Raw genomic sequence first — 25,654 nt, forward strand, 5'->3', positions numbered from 1 at the left:
TTCTTGTATTGTTGTTCAATGAAATGCAAGCTTTGTCGTTTCCGAATAAGAAGTAGAGTCTGGTCCCTTTTTCTTGACATTTTCGAATGATGTAGTGCTGGATTGTAGGCTGGAGTAGCGAGAATTCTACGGGAACGTGAGATTTTGGACCTGCCTCTCCCCTTCTCAACTTGGTGAGTGAGCCCTACTAAACTACTAGTGGATCTTGGCATTGCGAAAAAAGTTCTCATGAAATTTGACATTCCATTTGACAAGACTTACTTGTCTCATCGCCGACCTTCCGTTGCAACTTCTGGTCTGCTACTCCGTACACCTCAGTGAGAAAGCTCAACAACCTAAGGGTACTCTCACTGCTAACCGTTTGGGTTCCAGTATAAAACACTCCGTACACAAGCATGCAAGGGTGAATTGAAAGAGTCTACAACCCTTAACGAAACAATACATGTACCAGAAGATGGGTGAGTACTGAGCACGCGGCTGTTCAGCTAGGGCAGTGTCCATCACGTGGTCCCACGACACATGTACTGTACATATCACAGATTCTTTGCGCAAAGATCTTAGCCTTCATTATTAGTCTTTCGCATCGCTGAATGAATATGCCTAGTGTAAGAACTCATCTTGGCAATGGTCGTGTCAAGGAGATACTGGTCATTCAGGTGTTCAGACAAAAATTGAGAAAAGAATGGTAGTATTCATCGCCCTGCTACTAAAAGACCAAAGTCTTTGGACGAAAGAAACAGTTTTGTTGCACTATGAACAGAATGGTCTTCACAAAGAAAATGAATGAAATCCTATCATAGAACTCGAAAACGGGACACACACAACTTTCAATGAATCATAGCCTCAGCCGTCTGCAAGCCGGCATCAACCAGATTACTGACCGCCATGACGCCAATAGGGATCTGTCGAGTTGCCGGGTCCATGTCATTGACAGCCACAGCATACGACACCCGGGAGATGTACGAAGTCAGATTCGACACCTCACCCACAATCGCAGCAGATCGTTCCGCCCCCTCCGGCTTTTCACTCAACTCGTAGAAGTGCCATCCAGTGACGAACAGCGCAGGAATAATCAAGACCGAGTTGACAATCGCGCCTGTTGCGCGCCCATCGTCGACTGCCAGCCCAGAGAACTTGCTGCTGGATGCCCCAAGTTTGCTCTGCACGGGACCACTGAAAACAATCTTGCTGACGACAACAGCCGCAGTTGTAACGTCGGAGATGACGCCCACGGCAGTGTTTTCAACCGGAGATTTTGGAACCAGGGCATTGCCGCCTCCTTCGAACGCAGCGACGATAACTCCCAGCACCGCGGACGGAATCGAGAACGGGTTCTCGCCAGATATGACTTCCGCTTCTAGAGAGCCCACAATGTCGCCGACGAAAAGCATGAAACCAGCTGTGGCGTGGGAGGCAATGAAGAGTGCGCTTTGCACGGCCTCGGGGAGAGTGATCAAGGCGGAGGCAGGCGCGCGACCAACTACACTGTTGACCTTCTTGACAGACTTTGGGTGGAATAGAGCTGCCAAGTCATCCCAGGTTGAAGCCGAGATCATGGCGTTAACTTCGCTGGTGTCAGGAAAGGGTGCTTCGTCGTTTGCAATCTTGTAAACCACGGTGTATCCAACGGCGGCGATCCAAGTGAATAAGTCAAGGAAACTGATGTCAGGCACACCAATTGCATTGAGGATGTCGGAGATGATCGGGATATGCATCTTCGTATTCAAAAGATCGATCGCTGATTCTGCGACGCGTTGGAGGACATCCAACAAGGAATCGACAACCACTTGAGCACTGGACAGAACGCCGTCGGCTAATATCACGGCAAGCTTCTTGAGAACTTCACCCACGCTCAGGCTGCCGAAGTTGCTCGCAAGGTCTCGAAGTTGATTATACACCTGTCCGAGAACGGCACCCTCGTTGGAGAGTCCAGTCAAGAGCTGGTCCACGAGGTTCTGGGTAGCATCTGCAGAAGGGAGATCCCCCAGGATACTGACATGATGGACCTGGTTATGGAAGTGGTCCGCAAGCAATCGTGAGCCCGAGGTTTGCCCCTTAGCTGGGTTGGAAGTACTATCCGATGCCGGCTGGCTAGCAGCAGAGCCGATCGGGGTCCAGTCATTGATACCTGCCCACTTATTCAATGTCTCCTCGGCCTCTTTCACGTAGGTATCGAACGCGGCTTTAGCCCGGGGGATCTGATCAATCTGATTCTGCACGTACAGTTTGACCACGTTATGGAGGACATTCTTGGTTCTTTTAATGTCGTTCCAGCTGAACAGGAACTCAATAAAACGAATGATATCCTCAATGGCCGTTTTGATGGCATTGAAAACCCACTCGACGGCCCCGACAATGGCGTCCACGGTGTCCAAGACTGCACGGTATACCTTTCCGGCGATAGTGGCGATGAAGTGCCACGCGTCACTAACAGCATCGTAAATAATATCAATCACATGCTCTATTCCTGATTTCAGCCAGTTAAAGAGATCACCGGCGGCAATGGCGATATCGTCCAGGATCCCGGTCACGTTTCGAGAGGCGAGGAACCGTGTCGAGGGAACGACCCGTTGAGCCGGGGTTGTCGAGGAAACGGGCCGGAGGACTGAGCGTCTTTGTCTGTTCAGATGTCTGGATAGTAATGCGTTCTTTGACGGGGCCTTGGTATAGAGGGTTTGGAGGTTGGTCATGTGGGAAGCGATTGTTTTGACATCGTCATCATCAGTTGAGGGGGCCACAAGGGGTGTGGATGAGGTTTCGTCAAGAACACCCCCGGCCGTAGTTTTGGTCGGGAAGCTTGCAGCGCGAATTGAATCCTCGGAATTGAGGTCAGTGAGCTTCTGAAACGATTTATCCATCGGGTTGACCACAGTGCCCACGGATCCACCATCAATTGTGGCGGTGATGGTTACCGCGTTGAGATCTTGGGTTGCCTGGATCACAGACAATGACCCGCCGGCATCTGTGGTCACCTTCACCGGATTGGGTCCCAGCACGTAGTAGAGCCCATTTATATAAACAGGTGTTCGAACCTCGGCGGCAATGCTCAGTGTGGTTTTGCCGGGTGACGCATCTTTCTTTGTGTCCGTCACCTGTATATTCGTGGTATAGGAGGTGAAAGACAGCGGCTCTGATTCTACCGGGGCAGCCAGCTTGATATCCTGTGCTTGCCACACTTTTGCACCGGTGATGGTAGCTTGAGTTAGTACGAAGAACCGTCCACCCCCTGAGGCGAAGATGGTGTTCCCCCCATCGATGCCATTGACATATGCGGATATCCGCTCGATGCTTGTCAAAATTGGGACTGGTGTGCTCCATGATCCAGGTTTTTTCAGCTCTGTATTCGGACAGGAGACATAGTAGACCTCGTTGCTACTATTCCTGCCCCAAATGGTTGTGACTCCATCACTCATCATGGATAGCAGAGTGTCGGTTCCAGAAAGAAAGTCGTTGGTGATGAGGGGAATAGCCGATGCCCCATCGGTTTGGGCATTGGCAGCGAAGTAATAAAGAGATGAACCGCTGATGGCGTAGAGGTCTGTTGTAGCAAGCAGACTGGATGACTTGTCCCCGTTGCGCGCAGTTGTGATCGCCGAGGGAACCTGCGAGCCAGGCACGGCAAGTCGGCGTGGAGCAGGAGGACCTGTCCCAAAATCGTTGATTAACGGCATATAAACAAGCTGAGGGGCACCATTAGTGGTCCCCAGTGTGTAGACGCCGTCGGACCAGGCATTGGTGGTCCGGCCAACGCAGCTCTGGTAATTGCCGTCTTCGATATCTACTGGTACATCGTTTTTCACCCAAAAGCATCCTGTTTCCTTAGATGGGTCGATGTGATAGCGCACAATGTTTTTCGCTGCGGAGTCGTTCAGACGGTCTAGGTCAACGATCAAGTACTGCAAAGAGGACAGCTCAGCAAAGAGGATGCCGGTGACGGTGATGGTGTCAGGCCACTCGGTCACGGCATCAAAGGGAACCTGAGTCCAGCGCGGGCTTTCAACCCAAGACGTATCTCCGTTGGAGTTTAATAAGGACATGAACAGATTATCAGTTCCACCGGAGGAGACCGCCATTGCTAGACTAATTGTGCCATCGATTGCACTTTGGCCGACATCAAATGTTCGTACCACGGCATCGGTCTTCCCGGGGAAGTAAGCCTCGATGATCGAGGTGGATAGATCATGGAGCTGCCATCCGGTGCTTGTCGAGCCACTCTGCTCTTCGATAACATGGAAGATTCCGGATGAGTCAATGGCGAATAACAGTGCGTGGCCATCCTGTTTCTGCAGCGCTGCGAATTTACTTTTCGGCGACACAACTTCACCCTGAACGTAGTTCAACATCATATCGGAATACGATGTCAATCCCAGGGTCGGCTCAGTAGACTGAAGAGCTCTTCTGGCCTTCCTTCGGGATTCCAAACTTCTCGCAGGATCGACATAGATAATGTCGCATCCCAGGTCCTGATAAGACGAAAAGCGGGGGTCTTTGTAGGTAAACACTTTACCCCCTGGAAAGATGAAGTTTTGGATACCATCAAGGGTAGTTTTCTTCATGTTGGACGTTGCAAAACTGGTTACCTTCTTCTTGATATCATCGCAGACATCGTTTATGCCCGAGAAGGCTTCGCTAAACCAGTTCAATCCAGGATCAGTGGAGTTGTCTACTGGAGTTGAGTTGGTCAGAGAAATCATGAGACGACCATCTTGAGCAGCCGAGATCGTGTATTCATCGGTGATTGTATTGTCGAAGACGTTGGCACTTCCATTTTCCCAGTCGACTAGAGCATAGACATGTACGAGAAGATGCTGCTTCACCGTGATCTTTTGCTCCTCAAAGTACACTTCGCAGCTGTAAGACGAATCAATCGTCATCGCACAATATGTTGCACCTTGCTGGCTGTCATCTTTCTTTGAACAGGAATACTGGACCAGGATGACTTTGGAACCGTTATCGGTGACCTCCGCCGTTGTGGGGGTCTGGTCTCCGTAAATGGTCACATCAAAATCTCCACTTGACCAATACCAATGAGCAAAAACGTAAGGCTCGACACGTACACAGCATTTTTTGGCTGCGGGCAGCAATTGATCGAGTACGTTCTGAGCGATGATGTTCCGGTTGATCGCAACAATACCGCTCTTGTCGTCGATGTTCTCGGGTAACACCCAGTTCCAGTTGAAGCTTGAGACGCCCGGCAGCGGTTTGTTGTCAACGGCGCAGAGGTGGTCAAGCGTGGTGGCAGACTGCTGCAAGGCACTCGGACTAGCAATCACAACGCCATTCTTGTCCTTCAAAGGGCTGACCTGCCTCTCAAAATCGGTCATCTGCAGCTGCGACGGGTCGGGGGTTCCCGTTTTCGCAGTGACTGACACCAGAGGCAGGCCATGATCGTTCGCAATCTGACTGTATATAGACACAAACGACCGCTGCAGTATGCCGTCCGCTTGAGAGCCTGCTGGGATGCCCTCAAACCGGGGCACGCTCTGCAAGACGGCATTGTCCAGATCGAACAACAACTGCTGCAAGCTGAAGGCCTCACTTGACAGATTCATCAGCTGAGCTTTGAGCTGAGCCTTTAATTCAGGATGGTTGTTCAAGTAAGGTGTGTCGAGCTCCTTGTTAAGGTCGGCCACCACAAGGTCGACGTTCACCTGGACATACCACGGATCTCCGGATGGCTGGCTCCAGACATTCCATGTTCCTGCGGTCCATCCATTGGCAGGGGTGTTTTCAATCACGGTGAATTGTGAACAGAACATGTTGAACTTGACAGTCTTCGCGTCGTCCCCAAGGTCAACAATTGCAGGCAGGTTTTTCGGCATAACACCGGGCGGCAACCCCATTTGGATTTGAATGCCCACCATGAACCTGGCCGCGGTAAGCTTGGTGACCTTCGCGTCCGAATAATCTGTCCCGGCAGGAATTTCGAACGGATTGATGTCTTCCGTGAGTTTGAGTAGCTCCTCCAAGGTGATCATGTTCGTTGGATTGCCATTCTCGTCAGCCAGGAAACAGAGATATTGGACGGGCTGTTGGCTCTCGCTCAGGAAAAGAAGAAGATCCGAGTTGATGCTCGCCTGGGTAGTGGCAACGACAAAGTCATACCCATACTTGGCACTGGATAGGAAGGAGTCGCTCGCGTCCATGGTGGATGTTTTCTTGCTCGAGTACTTGAAAATGAGATTGTGTTCAGGTCTCTCTGTCTGCTAAGTATTCTCTGCTCAGCATTCTCGGTCCTTTTATATTGCTGTCGGGTACCTGTACTGCCTCCATGAACAAAAGCTCTGATTACTCGGTGGCGATAAATGCGCCATCCCCGACATTCTCTGCTGATCAAGTCTTGATTCTGCTTCGCGTGCATATTTCATGTTACATCCCCCCGCTTTGGAGTATCCCGGCTTGCGAGGGTAGAGCTAGACTGCACTGCACGTACACGATGCAGGCAAGTGGACAGGGACCTCGTGTGTGCAGATGCAATTCATTGTTGGTGTTGTGGTATTCAATATGAGACAACGGAGTTTCGATTCCCCGCATCTGCAATGCCGAAACAGACGCTGACGTGTTCAGCAGCGGGCTGTACGATAAATTAATCACATAATTCAATGACAAACTAAGATTGATATTGCATGACTAGCCCTAAGCAGCGGTCGAAAACCACAGCTGCTCCTATAAGGAGTCGGGAATTTTGCCCTGTGCACGGCTTGACCGACGCTCTCTTCAGCTCCACGAACTTCGACACTTCCATCAAGAAGTACGTTTGATATATCAATTGCAAACTCAGACTATTTCCTTTAGCTGGCGCTAGAGATTGGCGAATTGCAGCGGTCGTAAACGAAACGTTTACGAGCGTTGTTGGCCGCTTCCAACCCGTCAGAACAGACACAGCCAATACCGAGTAAACGCTTTGTGTGTAAAGAACAAAGATACATGAGCTTGACAATTGGTAGGGTTCTTCAATCCTTTTCGTTAGAGCCATACATACGATTTCTTCCCAACCCATTTACCCCTCAACCTGCAGTTGATGCTGAAGTTGCGCTCATTGCTTGTTGGCACTTGTGACCAGTGAGCTAGACACCATCTAAAAAAGCCACTCCAACCGGATGATGCGCAACGAAGGGGTTTCAAAGGAACGCCGCGAAAAGACCCATCCACTCTAGCGAGATATGCGTCTTTGCCCCCGCCACATGCGTCATCATAGCTCCAATTGCTCTAGATTCATCCTGGCATCAATGCCACCCTGGTCTCGGTAAGAGCAGAAAATGACCCCGGTGATATAGGATCTTTGTGACAATTGAGGGGTGAGCCTCACTACTGCGGCGCAGGTTACATCGCAAATCAGTTCATCGTGGTCTCGACCGAGGATCGACGTCCAGAATGGTGTGATTGTTGAATGTTGATGTGAAAAAATCTCCAAACTCAATCTTGCCGAGTGGGACCCACTGATCGGTCGGACTACCCGGGCGCCGGGCGCCGGGAGGCGGGAAGGGCCCGGAACGCTAATTAGGCGTTTCATTTCCGAATTCGGAATAATACTTTTGAGGTGTATATGGCTAAAATGTAGAAGTAAGATTAATTGAAGTAATTTGATACTAGATGGTATTTCAATCAAGTTTTAGAGCTCAGATCAACTATACCTTCACATGAAACAATTAGAGATATTATCTATTGGTTCCAGTTCACATTATATATCCTAATGAAAGGATACACCGCAGATCTAATGAGATAGAGATGAACTGAAATATTCTCCCTCAGACCCCAAAAGAAAATATCCTCGCAAGGAAATGGCCATAGTTGGCTGAGCGATTATTGCTTAATCTATGGGGTGGCAAAAGATACCGAGGATTTTAGCCTACGGCTGACCACCCCAGCAAAAAGGCCGGGGTGTTGAAGCTGGTGAAGGTCTGGTGCTTTATTCCCCCGAGGGTTTAAGGGCAGGATTAGACCTTCAGTGGCAATATTATAACATCTCCACTTCATTAAGTACAATGACGTGTACACCGGAATAGAGGCACTGGGACTTGCTTCGAACGCCGCTGGGCTCCTCCCCTCAGCCTTGCCCCTCATTATGTGCGCCCGCAGAGATCCTGCAGGGCAATGTGAAATTTCTGACTTGAGATTTTCACCCGATCAGCCCGCCACTAATTAGTGAATCTGCACCTAAGTCTGCATCCTTCCTTGGCTTGTCGCAGGCCCAAGTGATTGGGCGGAAATTTCCGACATCTCGATCGCCGAGTCTGTAAGGAGATTTCCGCTTAAAATCTGTTATTTCTGCGGGGGACTAGGCGTACTTTTGCGATGACGGCGCATCCTGCAAGACGTAACACGCCTCAGGCTATACCATCTGACCTGACTGTTGTGAGCATATATACTAAAACAACTATAGGGCGAACAGAAACTCCCTATCCGAAGCACTCCAGGCTCCTTGTCCATTCGGTAAGTCACCTGCTGATCTCTCTCAACCCTAACCGTCGCTACTAGTAGACAGTGCCCCCGCCGACAACATCTTATATCATCCCAGTCAAAAAGAGTACTAGGAATGTACGTTCCCTCTATCACCCGCCCTTGTCCTCTATGTAACAAGTTTGCATCCAACATTATGTTTGATTGTTCACAACATGACGATCAGTAAATTCAATGAAATGTATGAATAAATATCTGGGATTACTTTCAAAGGCCTAGTCTTCAGCAAACTATACTCAATCTTTCTGTACAGTAGGCTAAGCGGAGGGAAATAACCGTTGCCTATACACCAACTATTGGGATACAGTAAAAAATAGAATGCATGGTAGGACAGGGACAACTACGTCATCGCTCGAGGTATAGTGTTTGCTATTCGGGAGATGTCAGGATTAGGATTTGGGTTCTCCAATCGTTTCAAGACAGAGATCCTTCACTGATGGTATGGGTGTTGCTGAAATGTAGATGTTCTTCGGCTCTTGTAACCTTTTGTACCTCGGCAATATTCCTACGTGGTGGTAATGTAACTTTTTCTATCCCTATATTCAATGTAAAGCTCTCGTTGAGGCCTGATGAAGTTCGAGTTCTTGTACGAGATGACTTGATTTGAGGTTTCAAGTCGTGGGAAACATAAGTTTCCGCCGCTTTGCGAACTCGCTCTCCCACTGGATAGCTACCTTATAAATCTCTTTCTCGAGCAAACTTCAGCATATGAATTTCTTACTCCTCTAGAAATATCTTGATTTCTCTATATCCTTCTCCTTCTTTCTCCGTTCAAGAATAAAGATACTGAATGAAAAGAAACGCCAAGAAGAGGAGGATCGAAAAAAGGAAGGAACTTTCTCTAGAAAGGGGTAACTACTAGCCGCAGCTACCTATGCCTAACTAGTCGGAACATTCCGAGTACAGTTAACTTCGCCTCACTGGTGTCCGATGAAATAGAAGTGTTTCGCGTGATAAGATCTGATAACATGATCGATAAACTTAATATCAGCCTCTGTAGATTGGATTTTCCCTCATTCACTAGGTATAAGCCAATCTAGCCCCCGTACTTAGGTAAGATTTCGCTCAAGTCAGTTGACTAGCATCCCTATTTGGATCTTTAAACGTACGATGGCGTCGATGACCCCTAGGCTATGAATCCAGAATCGATTCGGCCGGTGTAGGCACCTTCGTAATTTCCCCGGGGCGGGAAATTTGTGGGTCTGTCACAGAACTATCTTTCCAACCGTAATTATTAGTTAGGGAATTTGTGGCAAATTGAAGAAGGTTATCCTCATTGGATTCTTTCATCATCTGAATTTGCGCGGAAAACCGCCGGGACTCTTGTATCAACAGGTTAATGGAATGAGGCTGAATCAAAAGGACATGGGAAATGTATGAAACACTTTATGATCAGTGTCCATAAACTGTTTTGTCGTACAGATTTCCTAAAATGCCAAATCCTTCAGGAATAAAGTTAACCTCAAGCATGTTACGAGAATTAGCTCATCCTGCAGAACCTTGCACAACGGCAGCCTAAAAAATAGTGGATCTGTGTCTTGGATAACACCATTATTGTCACGATTCTTTCGATCTTACTGGTCGAGGATTTTATGTTCGTTGGTCATCAATAGGGCTGTGGTTTCGACCACTGTGTGCAGCTTGGTCATCGGTACGGAATTGTCCCGTCATTGGTATCATATATGACTTTACAAGGTATTTATAAGGTACATCTTGCCAGCAGTTTGTCGTGGTAATTATACTCTTTGAATCTATAGAAACATCCTGAGAAAGTCGTGAATAATCTCGGCATGAAGGCAGCACTCCCTGTTTTGGGCTTCCTCGGCCTCGCCGCTGCGGCACTTCCCGAATGGAACTCTTATCCGGGACACTCTCCTGCGGTCGAGAACCGCACCCTCAACGAAATCTATGTAGCAGCCAAGAAGGAAGAGGGCAGTCTGATTGTTCTTTGGGGAGGTGATGGTGCGTATTATGAGCGAGCCACTGGTGATAAATTATGACTGACATCTTCTAGCCGTGAGCCAAGGAAAATCTACCATTGATGCCTGGAAGGCCCGATTCCCCGACATCGAATTGAACCTCACCGTCGATGTTTCCAAATACCATGATAGTCGCGTCAATCGCCAGTTCCAGCGAACTGGGACCGATGGTGCCGATATTGCCGTCTTGCAAACTGTCCACGACTATGTCCGTTGGAAGAGGGAGGGTCGGCTGTACCCCTATAAGCCGGCGCATTGGGAAGATGTTTGGGCAGCTATCAGGGACCCTGACGGAGCATTTGTGGGAACTTTCATCTGTGAGCGAATCCTCTGGGAAGAACTAGTTTGTGCCAGCCTAATCAGAGTCGATGACAGACGGGTTCGGAAGCCTTATCTACAACCCTTCGCTGCTCAAGGAGGCCAATGTCCCGTCAACTTTCGATGAATTCCTTCGTCCCGAATGGAAGAGTAAGCTCGTGCTGACCTACCCCAATGACGATGACGCCGTACTGTACCTCTTCTCAATCATCATCAACCAATATGGCTGGGAATGGTTTGATGCCCTTCTCAAACAAGATGTGAAATGGGTCCGTGGTACCGGCGAGCCAGCAGCCGAGATTAGCCCAAGAAACTCAACTCGGTCCTTGTCGTTCACCACCTCCCCCGAAGGGAATCTGGTCACCAAAGACCCCAAGGACACCTTTGTGTACTGGCCACAGACTGGCGCTATCTTCGCCTCGACCCCTCGGCCGGAGAGTGCGAAGTTGTTCATGAGCTGGCTGCTGAGTGATGACTACCAAAAGAACTTCAACGGGACTTACCTGGCGCGTAAAGACTTGTCATCCACGGCGGGCAGTATCTGGAATGACCCATCTACCCCCCTGACCCAATTTTCTACATTCATGGAAAATCGGGAGGTTGTTGAGTGGTGGAAACTTCAGTTTGAGACTTCGATTGGGACTGCCCAGGGTGTTATTTCTTTGTTGTCTGAGAAGACTGGCCGCTAGGTAGGGATTCTGTGGATCTGGCGTGTGTTTGCTTGACAACACGGAAGGGCAAGACTTTGTATATTAAGATATTTGTATCTGGGCTTTTCATCAGAAAACGATTGACTTCTACCTATTTCAATTTTGGGTTGCGGACTTATGAAATGTTTGGGTCTCGAGATTGCGTTTCACAATTTAGAGCAAGTCTCTCCGTTAAAAACGAAATCTTGCTCATTATCAATCAATCAATCAATATTCTATTAACCTGGTGGAGCCTATCTATTGAAACGACAGGCTATGCAGGCGCTTCGCCAAATGAAGCAGAATCTCGAGCCCTTACGCCATATAAACCCACAAACGCAGTAGATAAATCATAAAATAACGCAACTAAACCAGCTGCTACCCGTCTGCCGCAGCCCACTACGTCTCCTGATGCTGTCTCTCCTTCCGCCTCGTTCTATATAGGTGGTTCGTGAGTGGTATGCGTCACTGGTAGCGGCCTGACCCAGGCCGCCCCGAAAGAAAAACAACTTCGACGCGAACCTAATTTTTGAAATCACTCAACCACCACGACGGCTACGGTCTCTAGAACCAGCCAGTTTACTATCAATCCCAGCCGCTATCGATTGAGCCTAACTTTATAGGGGATATCGATATGGTTGGGGCGAAACCCTCGTGGCCGGCCCTTTCAGGGATTCCCGAGGCGGTAAGCGCGCATAATCAGAATTTTCTCAACTGCGTTTTGAACCTCAATAAAGATGCGCAACAATACCTTTTATTCAACGAATCGAATGGAAAACAGCTTCCCAAACCGGTAGTCAGCTTTATACAGCAGGTAGCTGACGCCAGCGATTTTTTGCAACGCGAAATTGAGGATATTCTGACCGCCTCCTTGTTGATGTCATAGGTGAGATCCAGTAGCAGGTTGCGAGCTTCGACATGCCTTTCCCCTGGATGAGATGGTATAGGGCAATCCCTAAGTTGGCGAAGCAGCAAAACTTCCCGATCTTGTTCCTGTAGTCGCCACGCGGGGCCTATCTTTATGGCGACATATCTTTCTAGATGAGTACCTCTCGCCAACCAAACGGACGCAAAGTTGCCTTCACCAAGCTTCCGAAATGGCCGGTAGCGCCCGTCTTTGAGGGTATCACCGGGTTGGATCGAAATATAACTTGTCAGACCGGTCGCGCTCTCACGCTCTTGGGCCTCAAGAGCGGAAGAAAGCATTTCGTCTAACTTTTAATCCATTGAAATGTCTTTCTGGGTTGTCTAAGAGAGTTGCAATAATGATGCTGAAATGCCAGGCAAATTTGCAGCAACACCATATGACTTGCGGCTGGACTCGGGAGCATCGCTCTTTTAACACCCATCATGTCGAGTCGTCGACAATCAACAAAGCAGTGCCACATTTAGCGCCGCGGGTTGTATAGTGTGGACGAGCCCCGGCGCTTATGGGTGCCAGTCGTGACCCTGTGTTTAGTACGTACTCACGGATGCTAATGCTAGGGTCACCGAACAGCAAACAGACTTTTACTGCTTTATTGGAAACGGTTTACATCCAAGCCACTTGTTTCTGCTTCCCTGCTCCTGCCCAAGGCCTTTTCTAGTCACAGATAGTATGCAGCGGCAAAAGAGGTCACAGCGCCGGCGGATGAGAAAGGCGGCAGGGTAAACGCGACAAAGGTGAAGAGAATGCGGCCAAGGGCTGCATGGTCTTGTCAAACGATGTTCTGTATACTTCACTGCTCCAAAACAGCTCCGACAGTGAGAGTGGGTCTCTACGGGCCATGAATCCATTTCAATGTAGCATGCTCCTGGCAGGGAAGCATGAGGTGAATTTTCAAGCCTGAGAGCATAACCATGATTGGGACTCTGTCTACGTATCTGAAATCTAAACTCAAGGTTTTCGTCTTCGATGCCATCTAATCGGGCTCTCCCGAGCACGAATTCAAGTCGGAGTCCTCCGCTACTAGAGGGCTCCTAATGGCACGGTCCTTACAGAAAGCCAAGTTCTTATCTTCCAAATGAAGAGGGGATATTCAGGCACTCCCGACACCTTGACCTATGATATGACCTGGGCAGAGCTGCGGGGAGTTCTTCATCAAACTGAGCCAGACGATGTAACCCCGTCTGTGACCGGCCGTCTTGGCTGCAGACTTGGCTCCAACGTGGTCATTATCGTGAACTCTCACTGGCCCAGACAGCCCTGAGATATGATTATTGATTATTCTCGGCCTCTTATCTCTTATCCAATCATGGGGTAATCTGGCAGCATTCACTCACATGCCATTTAATTGCGTCGTGAGGGAAACACATATGAAGGGGGAGGTTTTCCTAAACATTATCCATAGTTTGTCCACACAATCGTTCAAGATGAGATCTTTAGCTTCGCTTTCTGCGTCGGTGCTGCTGCTACCGGTAGCTCTAGCTGTCTCTGTTAGCGAAATCAACGGCAATCGCTTTCTGTCCTCCTACAGTGGCGAAATTGTCTCCAATGTCCGTGGCCTCGTGACTGCGAAGGGATCGAGCGGATTCTACATTCGTTCGACTAGCCCTGATAATTCCTCTCCTACGTCGGAGTCGCTGTACGTCTATGGATCTAGTGCAGTGTCCAAAGTCTCGGTCGGAGATATCGTCACGCTCGGGGGCAAGGTCTTCGAGTATCGCTCCTCGAAGGCGTACGTTTATCTGACCGAGCTCGCCTCTCCCTCGGACATCACCGTCGTGTCGAGCGATAACGAGGTTGTGCCGCTGGTGATAGGATCGAAGGGTCTGAGCCCTCCGACAGAGCAGTTCTCTGCCTTAGATGGGGGAGATATCTTCGGCATCCCCAACAACGCGAGTCAGATCTCGAGCACGAACGCCATTCTCCAGCCGACCAAGTATGGCATGGACTTCTGGGAAAGTCTCAGCGGCGAACTTGTCACTATCGGCGGTCTCAATGCCATTACCAAGCCGAACAAATACGGAGACACCTGGGTGATCGGGAACTGGACGGCCACTGGGAGGAATGAGCGCGGCGGACTGACTATGCAGAAGAAGGGTATTTCTTTCCAGCTCTTTCCAGCAATGCGATGATGTTTATTGACCAAATGCTATAGACTCCAACCCCGAAGCTATCATCATCGGATCACCGCTAGACGGAACCAAGAATCCCACTGATACTAAAGTCGGGGACATCATCGAGGACATCACAGGCATCGTCACCCAAGCCTACGGATACTACGCCCTTCTTCCCTTGACCAAGCTGTCCGTCACCGAGTCCAACTCGACCTCCGCCAAAGCCACTGAATTGGTCTCCGACGGCACTTGCAGCGGCCTGACTGTCGGCAGCTACAACGTGAACAACCTCGCGCCCAACTCCACCACTCTAACCGGCATTGCAGGCCACATCGCCAAGGAACTGAAGAGCCCCAGTCTTGTGTTCTTGCAAGAAATCCAAGACGATGACGGCCCGACCAACGACGGAGGTACATTAACATCAACCCGTGCCATATCTAAATATCTTCAAAGCAAACTAACACCCACCTAGTCATCTCCGCCAACAAAACTCTCTCCACCCTCGCAGAATCAATCAAATCCCAAGGCGGCATCACCTACGACTTCATCAACATCGACCCTGTCGACGGCAAAGACGGCGGCCAACCAGGCGGAAACATCCGCGTCGCGTACCTCTACGACCCCGAAGTCCTGCAACTGCGCAGTCCGAACCCCGGAACGAGCAGCCAGAACAACGAGGTTCTTTCCGGCGCCGAGCTGAAATATAACCCCGGTCTGATTGACCCGAGTAATTCGGCTTGGGATAATAGTCGGAAGCCGCTCACCGCGGCGTGGGAGACCCTGGATGGGAAGAATAAGTTCTTTACGATTAATGTGCATTTTACGAGCAAGGGTGGTGGGTCGTCGATTGATGGGGATGCGAGACCTCCTGTGAACGGGGGTGTTGAGAAGAGGGAGGAGCAGGCGAAGATTGTTGCTGTTAGTGCCCTTCTTATCTTCATTGCCGATGCCAGTTCAAGCCGTACTGATTATTCTAGGGGTTTATCACCGACATTCTCGCTGAAGACAGCAAAGCCAAGATCATCACCTCGGGCGACTTTAACGAATTTGCTTTCGTTCAGCCACTGACTACGTTTACATCGGAGTCGAAACTCCAGGATATCGATGACGTCGTGAATACCCCTGCGACGGAGAGATATACCTACCTGTATGATTCGAACTGTCAGCAGCTGGATCATATGTATATCAGTGAGGCGTTGACGGAAGGCGCAAAGATGGACCACATCCATGTTAACACATGGGTCTCGTATGACGATCAGAGATCTGACCATGATCCCACGGTCGCTTTGTTGAATGTTTGTCAGGCTTAAGAGGTCTGATCTTAACGGAGGATAGTATCATTTCTGGAAATTGATCGAAAGCTGTCTTGGCTTCCCAGAAGAAATGAGGTTCCTCAGTACAGGACGCGTATGCTTGTATTTCATCACTGAAATGTTTAAAATTCCAATATTAATTCTTTCTCAACACATCTCGACTCTCGTTGTCTAAGCTCTAATTAACCCTATCGATGACTTTCTGGATGAAAGTCAAAAGCCCTTGCACGTTAGAATGATCACGGGTAGCATAGTTCCACCACAATTATTCCTCCCGCGCCACACGACTCCTCTTCCGAAATACATGCCCAAACTTATAAAACACATACGGCACAGGCGTCATGACCAACGATAGACAGCCCAGCAGAGTCAGCGACCAATGAACCCCTATGTTCCCGTACATAGGAATCGAAACAATCACCATAGCTCCAGCGGCCAGGTACCGCATGAAGGTGGCACTAACCAGCGCACTCGCAGCGTATACCTCATACGTGTCGATAAGATATTGGTAGCTTGAAATGAAAATACCCTGGACGGAGAACCCGAATGCAACAGACGCAACGAGTGATGACCAGTATGAGATGGATGGGTAGCTAGTCCAGCCCATCCAGAATAGAGAGATGGGTAGCCAGGGTGCTGCGTACATGGCGAACCAGAGGCGTTCCTCGGGCGGGAGGGAGCTTTCACCATTCTCAATTGCGACTTGCAGACGTTTTTTGTAGGACATGTAAATATGAGGGACAAGGGCGAAGGCGACTAGAAAGCCGATGTTCATCCCGATGAAGGCGAGGCCGACGGAGCCTTGCGAGAACCCGTATGTTTCGCCGTATATGAAGTCGTAGCCGGTCAGGAAGCCGAAAAGAACAATGTAGACGATCACCAAGTACATGGTAAATAAAGCGACCATGAGCTCCTGGAAGAACATCTTGAAGGGTCGGGAGCAGCTGGTGAGGAGGCGATGGGCAAGACTGGCTTGTCGGATCTCAATCTCAGCGCGAAAGCGTTGGTCGCCGGTTATTGCGCGAAGATGATGCGCTTTCCAGTGAAGCAGCACGGGGCCATACGTCTCGGGTACAAGAAAGAATATTCCCGCAGTGATCAGGCCTGCCAATATTAATGACGTCCATTCTACCCAGCGCCAGCTGATGGCGTTACTTTGACCGATGAAAGCGCCGACCATTGGGGCCAAGAAGGGACCCAGGAAAGACAAAGTGCAACACACTGGAAAGGCGTAGGTGCGGTCAATCAGATTGAATATGTCGGCCATACTTCCGCCAAAGGTGGTGAGAGGCGTGCATCCAAATATGCCGGCGAGGAACCGGAATGCCAACTGCGCACCAATGTTTGGGGCAAGACCGGATGCCATGATAAATATCATGAGCAGCGACAAGGTCACCAGGTACACCGGGTTCCGTCCAACGGTTTCCGATAACGGTGCCGCAACAAGGGAGCCAAACCCGAAGGCAAAGAGATACAGTGCGGTGGCCAGTGATTCTGTTATTTTGCTGACCCCAAATGCCTCTTGGCCTTGTTGGATGACAGCGGAGTCAATAGCAGAGGCCCACCCGACTAGAAAGCCCGTAGTTCCAACGATACCCAATGTGAGCCATTTATATCGTATGGACCAGTTCTTCGGGTTGAGGGGGTCATCAGGACAGTCGAATCCGACAACAAATAGTATTGGGCCGTCGCCTAGATCGCGCGAGGGTTGGACGGTGACGCCCGGAATGGTCACTCGTTGGCCTGTATGAAGCGCAATCGATTTCTCTGAAGGAGTTTTTTGGATATCGAAAGATTCGTCACTGGAACCCGCTGGTTGGTAGCTCCTGACGATATCGTGGGTGCTTAGTTGGACCATTCGCTGCAGATCGTTGTGCAGCCGACGATATTGCAAAAAGGATTGCATATTAAGCTCGCCTGTTAGTTAAAAAGAGGATTGGAATGCTATCAGCAAAGAATTGTCAACGTGAGAAAGTCCTAGATATTGCACTTTGAGCATAACTAGGTGTTATAACATCTTTTTGTGGCTTAATAGGCATCTCTAGTTTTCAACAAGAATTAACCGGAAGAAAATAAACTATTTGTAAGTGCGACTCAGGTGTTGACCACTCTCTCGCATCTTCCGCTCCATCCACCCTTTCCGCTCTTTCCGCCTGAGGCCCAGATGGTTTGATCTACGGCGCCATGTCCGCTCGCGAATTGCCTCTGGCTAGACTCTGACAACTCAACATCCGTCAATTTGGGGTTTGACCTGGTACATTCAAGGAGGTAGTGTCAAAAAGTGGGATGTCGGCGCTCAAGAAGGCATCCCAATCGAGATCTGGCTCGCCGTCTTCGTCCAGCATCTCCTCTATTCCATAAATTGATTGATTCAATATATTATCTTGCCCATCGTGGCTGTCCAATCCGTGGTTTAGATCCAACAGGTCATTTTGTTTATTCTGTCGTGACAGCCGAACAAGTGATTCGGCAACGTCGACTGCGTGTCGTATACTCGCGGTATGGAACTGCTGGGAGATTTTTCGCAGTGACCGCATTGCCTGTGGGATGTGGGTTAGGGACTCCCGCGAGTCCATAGCCAAGAGCGTACAGACGACTTGAAATGGGACATTGGCAACGTGCCACCAAGGGCCGCGTTCCTCGGCAAGCCCTACAGCCGATTCAAGTCCCACGATTGCGGCATCGATAATTCGATCCTGGGCGTCTCTCGGAATGCTAGGGCAGGAGATTCGAAGGCGTCGGTAGATGGTAAGAACGAGGTTGACCCGCGATAGCTGTAAAGCGTCAGGGCCATATACGGGTATTTCCAAGCGACTCAAACAATCCAGCAGGTTTGCAGAATCATTGCCATGCTCTTGATCCAGCTGCTGCGAAATTTCGTAGACACCTATCAGATCTCGCGTCCAATTGTCATCCCCGCGCGAAGGCTTTTTGCACGACATTCCGCGAATTGACACGCGAGAACGGCCGTATTCATTAGAAATCCACGCATTCAAGGTAACAGTCACCCAGAACAGGCGTCTCGGGATATCACAGTCGCCACCCGTGTCGCGAGTATCGAAATAGACCGATGACCTTGATTGTGGATCCTGATGAGCGCCCGTGGCCTCAATAATATGCATTGCAGTACAGCTGGCCATCCAAGACGCATGCGGAGAGTTAGTGGTTCGTAGATACAAGGTCCGGAGTACCCAGGCCGTAGCATGGTGCAATAATGGTCTTTTCATCACGCTGGTTGCCTCCAGCATTTCCTTCGCGCACTGTACTATCTCAGCTTCTCGTGGATGTGGTTGATTTTCAGTTCCTGAGAACACCGAGCCCAGTGCGGCTACGCCACACAAGACAGGGTCATAGCTGCCAATTACGTGGGGATTTTGCCACCGCAAAGAAATCTCTTCGTCTAGGCTATCCTTGCTAAGGATCGCATAAATCGGATGGATGTGATCAAAGTAGATAAACGCGTATCGATTCATCTCAGCGTGTGTAAGCAAGGTTGTCAAATTTGTAAAATGACGCGTCGGTTCTTCCCTGAGGCCGAGATTCCAGCTGATCCCGTACACACCGGGCGCGTCGCGAGGATTCAATTTCAATCCCAAGACATGGGGAAACGCCGTTCCTGAGGTAGCTTCCATCCTCTGTTGACTTATCTCAATTTCATTTGAAAGCTGCCCTGGTAGTTCTTCCGTAGAGCGTGTGGTCTCCCTTCCTGGCACATGTCGCGTAGAGCCCGTGGCAACCCTTTTCCGTGGCTGGGAATCGAACGCGCAGTCATATTCGTATCGGACGCAGAAGCCACAGGGCTGTTTGCCATCACATTTTCGTTTTCGCTGCTTGCATGTCTCGCAGGCTTGTTTGGCTCGCTGTCGAGTCCCCAGACTGGATGGTGCTGCAGAGGATGGTGGCATGTCTATCGTCAACTTTTGGAAATGGTTGCCTGTGATATTTTTATTCAGATGTGGGCCTGAGTGACCTGAAAGGCGCCCCGCCACCAGGTCTGCCAATGTTGATAGTCGTTCTTGTCATATGGTGGGAGAAAAGTAACAGAGACTGTCGCTTGCAAACGCGATGACCACGTGATGTTTTCATGTCGGATCGCGGCCTGGGTGCCTTTGTACCTTGTTGCCTTGCTGCCTTGCTGCCTCGTGATGTCCCGACTTTTGTCCTACAACAAACATCCCGCAATTGCAAGGATATTTGATATCTACAGTTAGTCTACGTATATGTAGAGTTCTCTGGTTCTTCAATTTCTGCCACGGGCTGTCAGGTGTTCAGGATATTCGTCAATCTGTTTCGTGGGTTGGAGATATATTTCTGGCCAATTATGACGTTTGCGTCGCCTGAACGCCAGCTTTGATTAACCATTTCTAGAATATTCCAACCAGCTCGTACCTTGCTATTGGAAAAGGCAGATTAACCTTGAAAATAGAATAGACCGATCCAATGGTGTGATTCTGGATGCAATTGCGATTTTGTGTTGAGGTGCACAGCCTGTTAACTGGCAGTGTCGACGCGTCTCTCAGCCACATCACATCAACAATGACACGGATATGAGCCAAACTCATCTCAGCTACATCAAAAATGATCAAGGGAACAATAAGCGTGACGGCACGTCGCTTGTCAAAAACAGACTTGGTGATTTTCAGTGTAAGATCAGGTCGTCCCCATATCCTAGCTGCCATCCCTTCGCGGAGGCACCATACAACACGAGCGACAACGCGACATGAATACGGAAACCTCTTTAGATACACCAGCGGTCGCTGGCTCTAGAACGAAGAACAAGAACTTCGCGACCGATATACTCCGTTCAATGTGCTTGAGCTTCAGAGGATCGCCGCAAGAAGTGTTGACACGATAGAATGCACTGCGATCGCAAAGCTGGCAGAAGGGTCCTTTAACAAGGCGTTCAGATTGACCATGGACAGCGCCATGACTATGATCGCAAGAATACCCCATCCAATCGCAGGACCCAATTTCTATACGACAGCTCCAGAGGTAGCTACAATGGAATTTGTAAGTCTCCTGACATTGGCGTATGGATATCTCTGATGACGTTCAAGGCTCGGACTGTTCTCGGCATCCCAACTCCCGAGGTCTATGCTTGGAGTGCGAACCGTGAAAATCCCGTTGGTTCCGAATACATCATCATGCAGGAGGCTCCTGGTGTGAAGTTGGAAGATGTATGGTATGACCTCTCTTAGAGAAGAAGGTAGAAATCATGAAGGATCTTGTTTCGATTCAGAAGAAAATGGTTTCTGTTTCTCTCAATGTGTATGATGTTCAGGCCAAACGGCATTCGATACCCCGGCGCTAACGAGTAACCAGGTATGGGAGTCTATACTTCGCTACAGGCAACGTTTCTGGAGCTGTCGCCGCAGAGGTAATCGGCGATGTGCCTGCGGCAGTTAAGGATAACGCTAATTGGCGCTTTTCTATTGGCCCAGTTGTAGCTAGGGAGTATTGGAATAAAGAACGCGCGATGATGAAACCTGATCGTCGGTCTTGTAGGTTTCAGTCCCTTGATTATGGAAACTTACTCACGGGTTACAGGGAAACAAGCATAGGATTATGTCGTCTCTATTGCCCGTCGGGAACTGGCGTGGGTTCGACAGTACGCGATTGCAAGGTCGAAGGATGACCCTTTGGTGCCCTCGGAGTCACAGAATTCCCCTGATAGTCACATCTCACTGTTGGAAAAGTTTCTCAACGTTGCCCCGTATCTTCTGCCAGATGATCCTGCTGTTACCGCCCCTCATATATGGCATAGCGATCTTCAGGGGGGTAATATATTTGTCGACGGGGGCAAGATTTCGAGCGTGATAGATTGGCAAGGTAGCTGGGCTGAACTACTGATTCTCTGAGCACGCTATGCACGCCTGGTGGATTACAATGGCGAATTTATCTTGAAGACCCCGGAGAACTTCAAGAGCTTGATTCTACTGAGAAAGAGAGAATTTGAAAGCAAATGAGTAGCTCTAAAATACTTTATCTCTATGAAAAACAGGTTGCTAAAGAGGCCCCGCTTCTGAACAAAGTTTTTCGCTTTGAGAACAGCCGGATAAGGACCGAACCAATACTGTTCGTGGGTGAAACATGGTATGACGAGATTTTGCCGTTGAGGGACTCTTTGATCAAAATAGAGAGGTAAGTGCCCTTGTATAGCAGCACGCAACGCGGGAATCTTCCTGATGATGGTCATTGGGTAAAGACTACTGATCCGGTAGTAGATACTGGAGTGAATTGGGATTCGAAATCTCATGTCCTAGCAGTTTCAGCGAGGAGGATTGCCGCATTCATAGGCAGGAAGGGGATGGATGGAATGAAGTTCAAGACTTTTGGGACGCAGTTGGAGGTATCGTGACAAGAGACGGATAGACCCAAATGACCGTTATGAAGATGCCGTTGTTTTGTTTACCGAGCTACGCGAGACTCGATTGAGGACTATGATAGGCAAAGAAAGAGAGGAGTTCGAGCGGCAAACAGAGTGGATTGAAACATCCTTGGTTGTGAAAAAGCATATGGCCACAACAACTCACCACTATTATGGCCCTTCTTCAGACTACGAGGCAGAGGCAGAGGTGGCACCAGATCGCATTGAACAGCCCAGAACCGACACCTGAGATGTGTGTGTTCTCAGGGTAACCAGCATAATGAATGGCGGAATTACCAAAAAAAGCTTTTGATATACCATAAAACTCAGACTTAGAATTGAGTTCTAGCTTTGCACGTAAGGAAAAATGAGTATAATGTAGAAGTGCGTCTTGATTTCTGACTTGCTACTGCTGTATGCCCCATGTCTCCTAATTCCACGCTCCTGGTTGACCAAAATTGCGTTTGTATACTCTATCCCTGCAATATATTAGGAAGAAGGTTCCAATGCCCAGTTCAAATATTTTAAAACATTCATTCAAAAAACACCAAATTCTTCACATACAGATGGCAGAGACAAACGATGACATCATTACTCATTCAGACGCATTAGGAAGACGGTCTATCGATGTGGTGATGAGCGTGTCGTGAAAAGGGTGAGCCCGTTCATCTATCAACTCCCCGCAATGCTATCAGCTCCTGTCATTTCTTCATGGATTTTGGCTGGCTAGAAACCTAAATTTGCTTGGCTTGTGGAACAACGGGGTGACCGTGTATCCCAGAAACGTCATTTCCAGTTTACAATGGACAGCGGCACATCTCAACCTAATTCCGAGGCTGCAACGCCGGAAAGCCTGAATATGCATCGGCTGGCCGAGAAGAACTCCGAACAACGTGGGTCATCTGTTAGAAGCATTGCATCTCATTGAATGCGATCCTAGTCTGGTTTTTTCCATGAACAGACACACCCAGAATCCCCAACTTTGTCGAATCCTCTCTTTCACCGCCGCTCTCAGACCTCGATTATCTTCAGAATCAGATTCCGGTATTTCTACCCTCAGCGAATGCCCAGCGTCAAGATATCTCGTATTTTCTCGGTCGAACGAACATGTTGGACACGTCACATGGTACCGAACATATCGATTATGCAGGTTGTGAATCGCAATGGACCTCGCTCAAAGACGGCCCCCAAGACGCGCACTGACTCGGGCAAGGATATAATTTGCACTCGAATTGCATTTCGGAAGGACAGGCAGTTCACTTTCCAGAACCACAGGAGCTCCTGGCTTCCCAGTCCCACATGATGCCGTATGCACTCGCTATACCCGGCAACGAAAATCAAATGTCTCCCAGTCCATGAGACCCCGTCCTCGCCGCACCAACGGTGCACAGGGGTCTCCCTAGAAGGAAAATGGTTACCATCTGCAATAATAGATTTAAATGTTGTCCCAACGTTCCTAGGAAACCCACTAGATGTCCCAGATCCGATGCAGAGATGGCAGGAATCCCCACCCGAGGACGAACCGGCTTCTATGTCTGCAATCATGAGATCCTTGGAAAGTTACCGACCGGAAAGCCCTGCGATCGGGACGCTATCATATTCTCAAAGCCATGATCCATTTAGTGGATATCGCCGCGCCGGTTCGGCCACGAGCTCGCGAAGTAGTGCTCGCAGCGCTTCTTTTTATCATTCGGGTTCTGTAAGGTCAGCAAACTCGGAAACATCTCAGAATTTGCCAACACGCTCTCGGTACCGATCCGGAGGGCGTGTGCGGAAAGGTAAACCCACCAAATTCCCAGGCACCGATCGCAAGTTCTACTGTACCTTTTGCTGTGATCAATTCAAGAACAAATATGACTGGGCTCGGCACGAAAGTCTCTTCATTTGAACCTAGAGACCTGGCGGTGTGCTCCGCATGGAAGCTCAGTGGTTTCTGCTATCACAGGAAGGAACCATTGCGCCTACTGTAATATGCTAGATCCTACACCGGAGCATCTGGACACGCATAATTACCAGACGTGCTTGAACGGTGACCGCTCATTCAACTGTAAAGACCATCTCATCCAACACCTACGACGGACTCATCATCTGGACACAGTCTCTTTAATAGACGTCTGGAAGGTGCATCCTCCTGTTGTGACTTGCTGATGTGGATTTTGCGATCGGCGCCTGTCCTCATGGGAGCAGCGCATTGAACATCTCAGCAGTCATTTCCGCAGTGGATCAACGATGGATATTTGGCGAGGCGACCATGACTTTCCACCAGAAATCGAGACTCTTGTCGCCAACTATATGCCACCGTACTATATTGTCGCGGATTCTCGATGTATTGTCCCATTTTCTGCAACAAATTCCCACGCTAGAGACCATGCAGATCAGGTGGCATCACGTGCGAAAGGGGGTGGTTTTGATGATCAATGTTCACTTCACGCAGCAGCTCAATCAGGTATCCCAGTGCAGACATTCTCGGAACCTCCTGTCGGCTCACTTATGGAAGTTTTAGCTTCCCGATTAGCTCGCTTTACTCGACAGATGATTGCCCAAGGAATAACTTCGACTGATGAAATGCTTCAACAGGAGTCTAGGCGCCTTGTCTATGGATGTGATGATTCTTGGAACCAGACTATCTTTGATAATCTGGAGTGGCTCGCCTCCTTTCGACGCCAGCACATTGGACAGGACCCTCCGTCGGATGCTTTCCAACTTCCCACCGACCTAGATGGTCTTTCTTTAGCGAATTTGCGTCTGCGGAATAATTGAAACGGATTGGTTCACGTAATGTCGCTCTTCCATCTATGATCACATCAATACAATCTCTCTATCTGGTTACGTGCTACAGTACATTGTGCCGAAGCCTGAGTCATCTTGACAACAATTGGGACCTCCAACCAAATTTTTGCACCAGATACCACTCTGTCAAAAGGACAATAACCAAGCCGTATCCTGACTGAGTAGAACCGGGCTATTAGGCAAGATTCAAAGGTCGGAACCAATGCCTTGTCTTTCGGCAGGTTGATTGGCACCACTATGGATGTTGTGTACCAGCTCTCATGCTCCACTCCTTTAGACCTCCCCATTCGTTTCTGGAGACTTGTTTCTGCATCTGTTTCTTGCTCTGTCCATTTCACGGACGAGAGGCAAAGTGAAGACAGCGACAATGTTCGGGTAAATTGTCCAGGTGCAACATCGCTAGACCAAGATCTAGAGACTTCATCGTGGTGGTCGCATGTGTAGAATGTTAAGACCTTTAGACTGCCTCGCGGATCTTTTAATTGTGGCGGCTGCTCGTCTCCTTCCGGCTCATACCGAATGTTCAACATAATTGAAGACCCATTCTCTGTCGCCTGTCCTGAACTCGACAGTTCAATTGGCTTAGTCTGGAGTGCAGTCATTACTATGTGACCTTTTCTTTGTCGGGTAACTGAGGATTGGATTCCCTTGGTCAAAGCCGACACAGAATAAGGTTTCATCTCCTGGATCGGCCATGGC

General features: G+C 49.2%; 7 protein-coding genes across 7 annotated transcripts; 4 read left to right on the top strand and 3 right to left on the bottom strand.

Annotated features, from left to right (window-relative positions):
- Positions 1-827: 827 nt before the first annotated feature.
- KD926_005956 (uncharacterized protein) lies at positions 828-6,146 on the bottom strand (the record flags this gene model as incomplete). Its single annotated transcript, XM_053099236.1, has 1 exon — positions 828-6,146. One exon carries the CDS (start codon positions 6,144-6,146, stop codon positions 828-830), a length of 5,319 nt encoding a protein of 1,772 aa, XP_052960991.1.
- Positions 6,147-10,250: 4,104 nt separating this feature from the next.
- KD926_005957 (ABC transporter substrate-binding protein) lies at positions 10,251-11,446 on the top strand (the record flags this gene model as incomplete). Its single annotated transcript, XM_053099247.1, has 3 exons — positions 10,251-10,422; positions 10,475-10,756; positions 10,815-11,446. The coding sequence occupies 3 exons, from the start codon at positions 10,251-10,253 to the stop codon at positions 11,444-11,446; spliced, it is 1,086 nt and encodes a 361-aa protein (XP_052960992.1).
- Positions 11,447-13,798: 2,352 nt separating this feature from the next.
- KD926_005958 (endonuclease/exonuclease/phosphatase family protein) lies at positions 13,799-15,795 on the top strand (the record flags this gene model as incomplete). Its single annotated transcript, XM_053099258.1, has 4 exons — positions 13,799-14,468; positions 14,527-14,895; positions 14,958-15,403; positions 15,463-15,795. The coding sequence occupies 4 exons, from the start codon at positions 13,799-13,801 to the stop codon at positions 15,793-15,795; spliced, it is 1,818 nt and encodes a 605-aa protein (XP_052960993.1).
- Positions 15,796-16,063: 268 nt separating this feature from the next.
- On the bottom strand, positions 16,064-17,656 carry KD926_005959 (MFS transporter; the record flags this gene model as incomplete). The annotated part of the gene is made up of 1 exon (XM_053099269.1): positions 16,064-17,656. One exon carries the CDS (start codon positions 17,654-17,656, stop codon positions 16,064-16,066), a length of 1,593 nt encoding a protein of 530 aa, XP_052960994.1.
- Positions 17,657-18,032: 376 nt separating this feature from the next.
- Positions 18,033-19,703, bottom strand: KD926_005960 (uncharacterized protein; the record flags this gene model as incomplete). The annotated part of the gene is made up of 1 exon (XM_053099280.1): positions 18,033-19,703. One exon carries the CDS (start codon positions 19,701-19,703, stop codon positions 18,033-18,035), a length of 1,671 nt encoding a protein of 556 aa, XP_052960995.1.
- Positions 19,704-20,376: 673 nt separating this feature from the next.
- Positions 20,377-22,415, top strand: KD926_005961 (kinase-like domain-containing protein; the record flags this gene model as incomplete). Its single annotated transcript, XM_053099291.1, has 5 exons — positions 20,377-20,442; positions 20,566-20,808; positions 20,856-20,980; positions 21,121-21,299; positions 22,171-22,415. 5 exons carry the CDS (start codon positions 20,377-20,379, stop codon positions 22,413-22,415), a joined length of 858 nt encoding a protein of 285 aa, XP_052960996.1.
- Positions 22,416-24,394: 1,979 nt separating this feature from the next.
- KD926_005962 (uncharacterized protein) lies at positions 24,395-24,925 on the top strand (the record flags this gene model as incomplete). The annotated part of the gene is made up of 1 exon (XM_053099302.1): positions 24,395-24,925. One exon carries the CDS (start codon positions 24,395-24,397, stop codon positions 24,923-24,925), a length of 531 nt encoding a protein of 176 aa, XP_052960997.1.
- Positions 24,926-25,654: the final 729 nt, after the last annotated feature.

This window comes from Aspergillus affinis, assembly GCF_023601865.1.
Source record: "Aspergillus affinis strain CMG 70 chromosome Unknown NODE_2_length_704391_cov_89_054091, whole genome shotgun sequence".
NCBI lineage: Eukaryota > Fungi > Ascomycota > Eurotiomycetes > Eurotiales > Aspergillaceae > Aspergillus > Aspergillus affinis.